The following is a 13,052-nucleotide window of genomic DNA, read 5'->3' on the forward strand; positions in this document are numbered from 1 at the left end:
AGTGAATATGTGTTGTCTGGTTGATGTTTACCTTTGGAAAAACAAATATACAAAAACACTGGAGATAATTTTATGAGGATAAATTTTAGGATATTGCTCAATAACTGTACAAAGAAGAAATAGAGATAAAATAATTTTAGACTGTTTTACTGCTCCATAAATTATGTGTGTCAAGATATACCATAAAACATCATTTACTATTTAAACCTAGTTCCTAATGTTTACTTACTTCAGAAAAGTTGGTCATTATTGTTTCAGACCCAGTAACCAAAATAGACTTGAAGTGTGCCATTGATTATATATGACATTTATAATGTTTTTTAATAGAAGTGACTTTTTTTTTCCCCAAACAAAGATGACCAGTAAGGGGATCTTAAACCTTGACTTGGTGTTGTCAGCACCACACTCTCCCAAGTGAGCTAACTGGCCATCTCTATATAGGATCCGAACCCGTGGCCTTGGTGTTATAAGCACCACACTCTCCCAAGTGAGCCACAGACCGACCCAGAAAATGTCTTTTAAAGTAAAACCAAAAGACTTTTTAAAAAAACATGGCATAGAAACTAAAAGCAATACCAAATATCTAGAAAGGTGCCAAATACCTGGAAAAGCCTAGCTGATTTTAGAATTATTTTCAGATGGAAAGTAAGGAAAGATTAGTTTAATAAATAAATAAAATACAGTATACAGTAAAGCAGCCAAAAAATCTAAACCTCCCAAAAAGAAGGCAAATGGTATTTAAAGAATGTTAAAACATCTCTCCTTAGAGGAGACATGTGAATCACTTCAGACAGGATCTAAAATACTGCCATTAATTGTGTTGGAGGTTCCTTTTTTTTGTTTAATTATGGAAAGAAAAGGAATGGTTTGTTGGAGTTCTTTTTCCATTAACTTGCTTTGTATATAATAGCCTCATAGTATGTGTCTTTATTTCGTGTATAAAAAATTTGAGTTTTATTCAGAACTTTATTCCTTTTCAGTTATAGTCAAGTACAATTTCAAATTATTGGTGCAGTCTTTCTGTTTGTATTATTTTCCTTTACCAAAAGCAATCTGATTATTTAGTTTGGGGCATTTTTGTTTTGTTTTTGCTTTTGTTTTGGCAGGTCTCTGAATCTTTACTTGTGCAGACTGCAGCTGTGCCTCCTGGCCCATGCCTCCCTCCCAGATTACATGGTAGACCCAAAGCAAGAGAAATACAGTTACGATGGGGTAATTTCCATTTTGGTAATACATTATAATAATTAAGTTAGAACTAAAAGTATTCATCTTGTTAAATTGCATAAATCTGTCAACTTTTAGGACCCCCTCAGGTTGATGGTGGATCACCCATTTCCTGTTATGGTGTGGAAATGTCTCCTGTGGAAAAAGATGAACCTAGAGAAGTCTATCAAGGTTCTGAAATAGAATGTACAGTGAGCAGCCTTCTTCCTGGAAAGACGTACAGCTTCAGACTGCGTGCAGCTAACAAAATGGGGGTAAGAAAGATCTTGCTCACTGAATTATAATCACAGTGGTATTTCATTTTAACATATATCATCACATCCATTACTTGACCATTTTGCTTTCAACATGTGACTCCAGATTTTATAATTTTTAATAAGCCTACATTGGTAAATAAGAGAGAAAGTCAGCATATTCACAACTTAATTGTTATGGAATCATGGTATTTTTAAACCCCACTTAGAATATTTGACACTTAGGAGTTCAGCTGGGCTAAAGTTTACCTTTCAGGCAGAGCTAAAAGGATTTATTTAGTCAACTTAAGAGTAAAAGCAAAATCATGTTTTTTTGAGGCTGATTATATGCAGCATTTACTTTCAGTAAGCAACTAATTGTGATTCATTTTTTTGCCTAAGGAAAAAAAAACTTATTTTAAGCATTTCTAGATTTGTATGGATTTTTAAACTATTTCTTACATATTCATACAATTCCATAAAACAGACAAAATAGGTTTTATCTCCATTTTACAGCTGAGGAAACTAGGGCTCAGAAAAGCTAAATACTTTGCCCACAATCACACAAACTAGTAAGTGATAGAGATAAACCTCAAACCCAGGTTTGTCATAATCTAGACTCTTTCCACTCAGCTATGACAACTCTCATCTCTTTAATAAAGCAGGTTTCTTAAGGACAAAGCAGTCCTCAATTGAGTAACACTGTTTTTTTGAGCTATTCTATAATGAAAATTTCACAAAATTAAACTGATGTCTCTCTTCCCCATTGTTTCAGATTTTAGTGAACTCTACAATATTTCATATCCTATTTTCCAACTGAGTTCTTTATTTATATCTGTAAACTTATTTTTAAATTTGTTATATGTCAAATTTATGTACTCTGTTGGCAGTACTTGTATAAGTCATTCCTTTCTCTTTGAAGTTATCATCCTGTCAGCCTCACAAGGCTGCAGTACAATGAAATAGCATCTTTAATGCTAACATCTTAATTTACATTTTTGGTTTGTAATTGGCAAAATCACCTTAAGTAAATATTTATATATTTCCAGAGAATATACATTTTACACCATTCTAAAGCTATTCCAGATTTTAAAGTATAAATTATGCCTACCATCTCCCATTCCTTTAATTGGTATCCGTTTCTTCACTCCTCATGTAATTCTAACATCCACCTACCTAATTCCCTAATGCCCTGCCCTTCTTATAAAAACCAGTTCATGAAGGAATAAGAGGCAGTCGAAAAAGTACAGGTTAAGCATTTCTAATCCAAAAATCCAAAATCTGGAAAATCAACTAAAATGTATATTGAGATGTTAAAAAAATAAAATAAAATAAATCCAAAATCTGAAGAACTTCAAAATCCATGACTTAAACTGAGCACAGACATGACACCACAAGTGGAAAATTCCACATCTGAAAAATACAAAAAGCCTGCCATTGTTTGTTGTTGCTATTGTTTTAACAGCTGATACAGATATTCTGGTGATGCTGCTGTGCTGCTTAGTTAACCCTGAACACATTATTTTCACTGTATTAATGGTATGTCATATTTTTTACTGTTAAGTACTTATATGTGAATAAGTGTAAGAAAATGATTGCTTATTGGTAGCATGTAAATTCAGTCAGAAATGATGGTGATGCCAAACCACAGGCTGTCCACATGGGTGGCCGAGATAGTGAACACCTTTGCTTTCTCTGATGGTACAATGTATACAAACTTTGCACAAAATTATTAAGAATATTGTATAAAATTACCTTGAGACTATGTGTATAAGGTGTATATGAAACATAAATGAATTTTGTGTTTAGACTTGCATCCCATCCCAAGATATTTTATTAAGTATATGAAAAATTCCAAAATCCAAAATCCAAAACACTTCTAGTCTCAAGCATTTTGGGTGGTAGATAACCCAACATGTATAGTGAGTGAAACTTAAAAATTCCCCACACTTTCACTTCCATGATTATTAAATCTTTTTACTTTCTATGAATTATTATAGAATTATATTATGGCCAAATTAATCTTGAAGGACTAAGATGTGCTTAATTATTAGTGAATCTTTAAATATGGAGTTCTGAACAATCAGTGGGCATTTAAAAGGTGAAAAATAAAACCATTGGTTATATATGTGTTTCTAGTTTGGACCATTTTCAGAAAAATGTGATGTTACTACAGCCCCTGGACCACCAGATCAATGCAAGCCCCCTCAAGTGACATGCAGATCTGCAACTTGTGCACAAGTGAATTGGGAGGTATTGTAATTTCCATAGACTTATCTGTACTTTCTTAAGTAATTAGAATAGTTTAAATAAACGAATGAAGATACTGTTCATTTTTATTTTCTAAATTATACAAAAGAGTAATTCCTAGTTAAATTCATGTGGTAAGAGTGAATTATTTTTCCTCTTTACAGCTTTTGAGTAAGGTATATTTGCATTAAAAGTATTTAGACTCTTATTCGCGATGTGCTTTATATTTTTATCAAAGGCTTTTCAGTACTGAGATATTTCAGCCGCTGGTGAGCTTACTGTTGAGAACAAACATTCATAGGAATTAGTATAATACTATTTTCTGTATATTTATTATCTCCATTGTACTTATTGTATATAGTAATAATTAGTAATGATAATTACATTTTTAGTTTCCTTTGAAATTTAACAAAGAAAATGTCTTTGTATGGTTTCACATTTTATATTACTTAATAGAATTATTTTCAAGTAATTTACCTTTAAAATACTCTTTCTAAGGTGACTATTAGTCATATTTCTACTTCTAATTCAAAACAAAATTATATTTTTTGACCAATCTTAAAATCAGGTAGTCTTAATGAATAAAAATGTACAATTGAACAGTTGTGGTTGTGCTTAAATATTTTAAAGAAATTTAAAAGCAATCCAGTTTCTAACATGCTCAGGTAAAGAACATTTGTGCCCAAAAGCTAACTAGTCAGTATCAAGACTAACACCTTTACCCTTTTCTTAATTTAAAGGTTCCTTTGAATAATGGAACAGATGTTACTGAATATCGATTGGAGTGGGGAGGAGTTGAAGGAAGTATGCAGATATGTTACTGTGGGCCTGGTCTCAATTATGAATTAAAAGGACTTTCACCAGCAACTACCTATTATTGCAGAGTCCAGGTAAAGGTGATCAGTTCCTTGTCACTTGCTCTATCCAGAGTTTTGAGTTCCATTAGCATTTTCTTAGTCAATTTTGTGTACTGTATCACCAGTGAGAACATGTCTTTGTTAACTTGGAGGCTCTGTTAATTTGTAGGCTCTGAGTATTGTGGGTGCAGGCCCTTTCAGTGAAATAGTAGCCTGTGTGACTCCACCATCAGTTCCTGCCATTGTGACTTATCTTCAAGAAATAAGTGATGACGATATAGAAAATCCCCATTATTCACCTTCTACATGCCTTGCAATAAGCTGGGAAAAGCCTTGTGACCATGGTTCAGAAATCCTCGCCTACAGCATAGACTATGGAGATAAACAGCCCTTGACAGTGGGAAAGGTTACAAGCTATGTTATAGACAGTTTGCAACCAGATACAATATACAGGTATTAAAAACTATGTTAATTTTTGTCTAGACTAGAGAGACATCTTAAATAAAATAATCATAAGCTAAACTTTTTTTTTTTTTTTTTAATGTGGAACTTAGAATACGAATTCAAGCCTTGAATAGCCTTGGAGCTGGTCCTTTCAGCCATATGATAAAATTAAAAACTAAGCCTCTCCCTCCTGATCCACCTCGTCTGGAATGTGTTGCCTTTAGCCACCAGAACCTTAAGCTGAAATGGGGAGAAGGAACCGCAAAGACATTGTCAGCAGATTCTATTCAATACCACCTTCAGATGGAGGATAAGAATGGGAGGTAGGTTTTATAATTGTTTCTTTGTATATAGTTTCTTAGGTCTTAAGTATATAAATTTTTGTAAACTGTAGAAGCAAGTTTTCAAAACCAGAGTTAAGATCATCATAAGAAATAATTTTTAAGTGTGTTGTTTTCAGAATATCAGAAGATACAATGTAGATTTCCTGTTTATAATTTATGAGTGGGATGCCAAGAGAAAAAATTACATGCGCTGTACTTTGGTTCTCTAACCATTTACTCCTCCTGCTAGTAAAAGAAACCTAATTTTGGCTACAAAACAAACTCTTTGATGTTTACTTCCGGCAAGACACAATTTGACAGTAAATGATTGTGATTGGTTTAAGGCCTGAGATGCTTGAGGGCAGGGACTGTGTCTCAATCTCTTCCACACCCCTGACACAGGGCTGGCACACTAAATGAATACAGTTCAGTTCCTCACTGGCAGATCTCAGATCCTGTGATTAATTATCCAGTTACTTTGCTACTGTCCCTCTTATTCAGGTTTTTATCTATGCCTCTGTCTTTTACGTTTTCATATATATGTTGTACTGTTTTCTACATATCGTGCCGTCTACTACCCCACTAAATCATGCATTTGAATTAGTGTTACTCAAAGTACTTGTAACATTAACTATTCAGATGTCAAACTAGGGCTATTTATTCACATATCCCATGTAAACAACGCAATAAACCCTCCACAGCTGTTAATCTTCTAGTATTTTAATAATTTTGAATTTCATTTTTCTACTTTTCCCTCAAAGTGTGAGAAATAATTTGTGTTATCTGATGGATTTAGAATACTAATAACAGTTTTTTCCAGGATTTACTTTATTTTTTGTTAGGTTTTTATCTTAACCAAGTTTTCAGTAACGGAATGATCACTATCAGAAATACTTACACTTTTAAAATAACTTACAGAATAATTTTGTGTACTGTATCACCAGTGAGAACATTACACAGAACACCACTATGGATCATTTTCTAAAATCTATGCTTATGAACTTATTATGCCTTTGTTCTTGACAGAATTTTATGTACTCTTTATAGCCTTATCTCTAAAAGGAGATTCTTTCTCTTGCCACAGGTTTTTGGTATAGCCACTTATGTTTACTATATGGGTGAATTAATTCTTTAAATTTTTTTCATCCTTTTTCCAGCATTTTCATTTGAGGTATAGTGCAAGAAAGCTTACTGGAAACAGGTCTAATTAGTATTTGGTTGAAAGATGATAGAATAAAGATTCTAATAAATATAAATTATATTATAGAACTTTAAACTTAATTAATATTCAGCTAACATCTAGAGAATTGTTGTAGCATCTATAGTTTGTGGCCTTTGGTGGAAAATAAAGAAATTAAAACCTTTTACAATACTGTAAATTTAATATATAAATTTAATAAATTTAATCTATTTAATATCTTTGGTTACTTTCCTTCCCCTTTGATTTTTCACAATCATTTACCTTTGCTGTGGAGTGGTGTCAGATGCTACTTTAGCTGTTCTCTGGCCACAGGTTTTGTCATTGTTCAACTTTTTTCAACAGTGGTTTTACCACTGGTTTTTTTCCTATCATTACAAAAAACTGTTTCAGACGTTTAAAAGGCAAGGCATGTCCATTACTGCTTCTTGGAAATACTGTTATTTCGGGTCCTTAAATATTTTTTTCATTTTTAACCAGACTGCAGTTTTCAGACTGTGAGCTCTGTATGAGTATTCGTTATTCATCCTCAATTTCCAAAAATTTTAAAGCAGCCAATCAGAAGTATTGGGAAATATTCAACTTATGGATAACAGATTAGGTGAAGCATATATGATGCTAAACTTCCATTGAACAGTTTAAGTGGATAATTTATTGGAAGTTGCATATTCTCTCATACTGCTATGTAAATCTTTAGAACCAAGACAGCTAAAATTATGCCTGAAAATTGAGAATTCTTTTTTTTTCCTGTAAAGACAAGGAAGATCAGAATAGAAATTTCATAGCTCAGTTTCATGCTATAGCTGACAAATTATATGAATATGACTTTAGTTAGAAATAATTTAGGGCCGGCCCCGTGGCGCACTCGGGAGAGTGCAGCGCTCCCGCCGCGGGTTCGGATCCTATATAGGAACGGCCGTGTGCTCACTGGCTGAGCGCGGTGCGGGCAGCACCAGGCCAGGGGTTGCGATCCCCTTACCGGTCACAAAAAGACAAAAAAATAATAATAATAATTTATAATGAAAATTGTGATGTTCTGAGTATCTTTTAAAATGTGTATGTTAAAAGACAGCATTCAGAAACAAAGCTATACCAGAAGCCTGAGAAGAAACAATAACGATGGCTAGACATGAAATTTAGCAATAGACTTTCAAGAAACCATGTCAAATTGGGAAATTTACCAATTCTGTGATTTTCGTCATCTGATGAAAACCATAGAGATTTATTTAGAGTGACAAACTGTTCCTGGCATTAAATTTTTGGAGTAACTTATTATTCCTAAATAATATCCCCAACTGTACTTCTTTAGCAGTTTTTCAAACATTTTTCATAAGGTAGTCTAAGGTTTATTTAATAAATAGTTATTTCCATTTTAGGTTTGTATCCTTGTACAGAGGACCATGTCATACATACAAAGTACAAAGACTTAGTGAGTCAACATCCTATAAATTCTGTATTCAAGCTTGTAACGAAGCTGGGGAAGGTCCCCTCTCCCAAGAATATATTTTCACTACTCCAAAATCTGTTCCAGCTGCCTTGAAAGGTAAGTTATACATCCTGAAGTTATTTTCTTTAATAGTAAATTAATATTAAATACATTTCATCAAGTGCTTTGTTTACTGTTACTAAAATTCAGTATTCCGGTATGTGTCTAACAGTTATAACAAATCATGTAGATGAGCCCACCTACTCAGAGTTTTACTCAGTAATAAAAGCTTGTTTATCTGATACATTGATACTCAGACGAGAACTGTTTTTTGTTACTGATCATTTTAATAATCTAACTAACATAAAAATACTGAATTGAATACATAGGCTGGTTTTCTACTAGGGTCGTTTGCTATTTCTGCTATTATTAAAGAAAAAAATCACAAACTCTGGTTGTTTAAATGTTTTGAGTTTCTGCTATTTCATTTGGACTTTGGGGAAATCCAAGTAGTCTGTTAAGCCAAACAAATAGATTCTTAGTTAACTTTGAATTTTCAATCAAATGTACACACATATACACATATGTACACACATTTGTATATATATATATCTTTTAAATCAATTTCAGAGGGGTTCTTCTTCTAAAAGGACCCTGGCAAGGATTGCACATTGCGCATTTAGCGAAAAATACTGAAGTTCATTGCACTCTGAGGACTAATTACAAAGACTTCTAGTACCATATCCTGGGTCATGTTCTTGAAAGTATCATTTGTTAAGCACATTTGTAGTTAGCTGGACTCTTCTTGAATACTCTTTTAATACTGTTGATTAAATGAGTTTCACTGAGTCATTTTTTTCTTTTGCCACATCTGGTTTAGTGTCTCTTAGCCTTCAGAAGGTTGCTGATTTTAACCCCTTCATATGGATATTTCAAAAATTCACCAATATTTATTTCAAGTTTAAAGCTGGGTTTTAAAGGCTTATTGATTTTAATTAAAACAAGTGTGTGTGATGTGCCAAGTTAAAAACCAATTGGATTATTTGTTTATATTTGTATTCATTTCCTACAGCCCCCAAAATAGAGAAAGTAAATGATCACATTTGTGAAATTACGTGGGAGTGTTTACAGCCAATGAAAGGTGATCCAGTTATTTACAGTCTTCAAGTTATGGTGGGAAAAGATTCAGAATTCAAACAGGTATGTGCCAAGATATAATTCTTTGGATACATATTTTTATAAACCTTTTATTTTTATGTACTTTCAGTACAGGATTTTACCATCTTACCTGTCTAATTCAAAAACATTTATTCATACAAACTGTGTTCCAAAGATCTCGGGATTTCAAAAGCTTTTGGGGTGAACTGTACTTGACCAGATTATTCAGTCATTTGACAAGTATTCATTGAACTCTGTGCCAGGTGCTCAGGATACAGCTTTGAACAGAAAGTCTTTGTCTCCATGGAGCTTACATCCTGGTGGAAAAAGAAACACTAAAAGCAAATAAACATGTCTATATATATGGTATGTTAGATAGTTATAAGTGCAATGGAAAAGAAATAAAATTGGGTAAAGGGAAAAGTACTGGAGAGGAAGGGTAGTGAGTATTATCTCATATAGGACACTCAAGTAACATTTGAACAGAGATCCAAAGGAAGTTAAAATGGGGAGAAGAGGCCCTGAGGAAGGAACATGCTTGTTAAACTTGACCAGTAGGGAGGCCAAGATGACTGGGGCAGAGGGAGCAGTGACATCAGGTAGTTACTGGTACGGGGCTGTGGGTGATATGGAGATCACGGAGGGCATTATAGGCCGTACTGTGGCTTGTACTCCACGTGAAATGAAAAGCCAATGGAGGATTTTGACCAGAATAGTCACATGATCGGATACAAGGGTCATTTTGGCTGCAGTGTTAATACTAGAGTGGAACGAGCAAAACCAAAGAGACCAATAAGGAGGCTTTTAACGTAATAGTAATAGTCATAATTATAATTATGACTATCATAATTATCATAATTATAATTATGCTATAAATCTGACAATAGACACAGTTATTGTGGAATCCTAGAGGAAGTGTCACATTCCTGGCTAAGAGATTTCGAATATAGCTTCCTGGTGGAGGATGAGTAGTAGTTACATAGAGTGGGGAGCTGTTGATGTTTGTTATGACTTTTATAAAAAAGAAACTTTTAGACTCAAAAGCCTAATATCTATAGGAATTTCATCAGATTTTCCCTTTTTGCTATAACCTCCTTGATTTTGATTTTGAGGGCTGCTAAGCCTGAGGCGTTTTCATTGTATCTTATATTTTCCCATTATTCATCTTTTTTATTCCAGTATTGTGCTGTTATAACTATTAATAATAGAATGTTTTTCTAGGAGAGCAAGACATTGTTTCTATTCTTAGTAGAGCAGGACACACAGATAATCAAGTAAACAAGTAGAGAAGCTAATGTTTTAAAGTGTGACAATGCTAAAAGAAAATAAAGCAGAGCTAAGTGAATAGAGATATTGGCTGAAGTGAGAGAGGAAGAAGGATTATTTTTTCCAAGTTATTTTTTGGGGGAAGGGATAAAATTTATTAAGCAAACATGTATAGTACGCCCCTCTGTGCCTAGTACTATTTTGGACACTGGGTATAAAGCAGTGAACATAGAAGACAAGGTCACTCCTCTCAAGAAGCTTAAGACATTCTGTTGATAAAGACTGACAATAAACAATCAAATCAATATATAATATGCAGAGTCAGATTAACCATGATGCCCCGGAGAGCGGTGAGAATTGCTGATAGTTGTAGAATGTTCTAGGTGGCAAGTGGAAGCCAGATTGCAACAGCTACACATTAATACATAAGCATTTCTGGAAATTGCCTAAAGAAATCTTAGAAGAAAGAACTGAATCTCCAAGTTCCAGCAATTTTTTTTAATGATTTTTTTTCACATTCTAAATAAATACTTTATTTTTAAAAATAATAATAATAGAATGTTTTTTCAATGTAAATATAATTTTTTTCTTTGAAGTTTTAAGTATGGAAATGTAATATCTTAACTGAAATTACAAAAGCCCCAGAAAGTCAGATTAAATTTGGCATGTGATTATTTTTCTTTATTAAGCCATGTGCAAGTTGACATGATAATTAGATTTGAAATGTAATTTACAGATAAGCAGTTTCCTTCTGAGGAAGCAAATTTTACATGTTTAAGGGAAATAGGGACCCCACATTTGAGTAGTATGTGAATTTTGATAAGGTTATATCAGTACATGAAACAGCAGTGCTAATTCTAATAAGAGCTAAATTAACTCTATCATCACTTATACTTACTTTAGATTATAAACATGCTGTAAAACTTAAAATGCTGATTTCCTTAAAACTTCATCCTCATATGCTCATCTGTATCTCTTAAATATATATAAAATTCTACAACTTACTGGCAAGCTATATTCCAAAAGTTTGAAGGCCATTTATTCAAGAGTTCAGTTTCATCCATGGAATTTAATATTTTATTTGTAATTTATTTGATATTTATAGTACATATGTATTAAATACTATATATAAAGAATTATAGGGGGGCTATGTTATTAATAGTTACTGTTCTAATTTTAAGAACGTTATTTAATCGTGACATTTTGCATAGCCAAACAAAAGGTCATAATAAAGATAAAACCTACTTTATAAAAAGGAATGATTAAATTCAGCTGGACTTAGGAACATTACCCAAAAAATGCACTGTCATTTAAGTCTTTTGAGGGGCTGGAGAGCTTAGGGAGAACCATGAAATCTCAAGTGTGACTTGAGTAGGGCTCAAAATGTAGTGAGTAGTGGAAGAGACCAGGTCTTGATGGGTTGAGTTTCTAGGCTAGCCTGTAGAATTCTGTTTAACCTATAATGTTGCTGGGATTGGAGATCTGGAAGCAAATTAGCCTGGCAACATTGAGTACCTATGACCTGTGTTCCAGTCTTAGGAACCAATTGATTCCTTTGCATTATTCCCTTTTTCATCCTTCTTTCATTAGTCAGTGGCTTTGCCCACACCCTTGGTGTCTTCTTGCTTCCCTGTGCCTCACTGCGTAGCACCTCAGCTTACCATTTTCTAAAGTTACATTCTCCCTCTGACTCTCACCTTTCTCTTTCACGCACATTCTAATCCCTTTATGCACTGTACAGCTGACTAGGCATTAAGAGGAAGACATTTGCTTGGGAAAGTACATACCAAAAGTCAGGAGTCTGTGGCCTCTTTAATCTTCTCAGAATTGTATATGTTTTCATAGCAAGTACTTTTTAACCAAAAATGCCATTTCAAATGGTATAACAAGGTGATGTGAAAATATTGGGGGACTGTAGAGCCACTGTCAAAGCAGAGCAGCCCCACCTGGAAGTCTGTATGTAAGGCAGTTCTTGTTTCAGAATTCATTATGTCCAAGGAAAACTGACTGGAACTGGCTTATAAACAATGAAGTATAAATACTCTGAGGGAGAAACCTGAAGGTAGGCAGGCTTCAGGATTGGTTGATCCAGCAGGTCACCTTATGGACGTGGTTTCTCTCATAGTCTTCAGTGGCTGCCCTTAGCAGTGGGTAACTTACTCATTCACATTCAAGGAAATGAAAGCACTTGGATTTCAAAGACATGGCTGAACCAATGACTGAGCCAGTGCTTAAGCCAACCAGGACCCACCTTTAGAGCTAAGGGGTAATACCAGCTTCTCCTACTTCATGGGATGGGTGGAGGAACGTTTGACACACCATCCAAAATCAGATTACTGTTGTCAATGGCAGGTCTTTTAGTGAGAGTTCTCCACAGAAACAGAACCAACAGGATTTATAGATATAAATATATAGAAAGGGATTTGTTGTGGAGGATTGGCTGACTCAATTATGGAGGCTAAGAAGTCCCACAGTCTGCCATCTTCAAGCTTGAAGTCGAAGAAAGCCAGTGGTGTTAGTTTCAGTCCAAACCCCAAGGCCTGAGAGATGGGGAGAGGGGGGCAGCAATGAAGTCCAAAGGCCCAAAGACCAGGAGTTTCATTGTTCGAGAGCAGGAGATGATGCATGTTACCCCTTGAACAGAGAGAATAAACTTGTCCTTCCTCTGCCTTT

General features: G+C 34.2%; 1 protein-coding gene across 3 annotated transcripts in view; it reads left to right on the top strand.

The window, feature by feature from the left end:
• The window catches only part of FNDC3A (fibronectin type III domain containing 3A), a 194,308-nt gene that overhangs the window by 175,580 nt on the left and 5,676 nt on the right, over positions 1 to 13,052 (top strand). For all 3 annotated transcript variants that reach the window (XM_063101768.1, XM_063101769.1, XM_063101770.1), the window contains 8 exons: positions 1,107 to 1,212; positions 1,303 to 1,478; positions 3,597 to 3,710; positions 4,448 to 4,597; positions 4,734 to 5,017; positions 5,119 to 5,331; positions 7,906 to 8,072; positions 9,028 to 9,155. In XM_063101768.1, the coding sequence (XP_062957838.1) occupies positions 1,107 to 1,212; positions 1,303 to 1,478; positions 3,597 to 3,710; positions 4,448 to 4,597; positions 4,734 to 5,017; positions 5,119 to 5,331; positions 7,906 to 8,072; positions 9,028 to 9,155 (1,338 nt within the window). The remainder of the gene's footprint in view (positions 1 to 1,106; positions 1,213 to 1,302; positions 1,479 to 3,596; positions 3,711 to 4,447; positions 4,598 to 4,733; positions 5,018 to 5,118; positions 5,332 to 7,905; positions 8,073 to 9,027; positions 9,156 to 13,052) is intronic.

Source organism: Cynocephalus volans, chromosome 7, assembly GCF_027409185.1.
Source record: "Cynocephalus volans isolate mCynVol1 chromosome 7, mCynVol1.pri, whole genome shotgun sequence".
Lineage (NCBI taxonomy): Eukaryota > Metazoa > Chordata > Mammalia > Dermoptera > Cynocephalidae > Cynocephalus > Cynocephalus volans.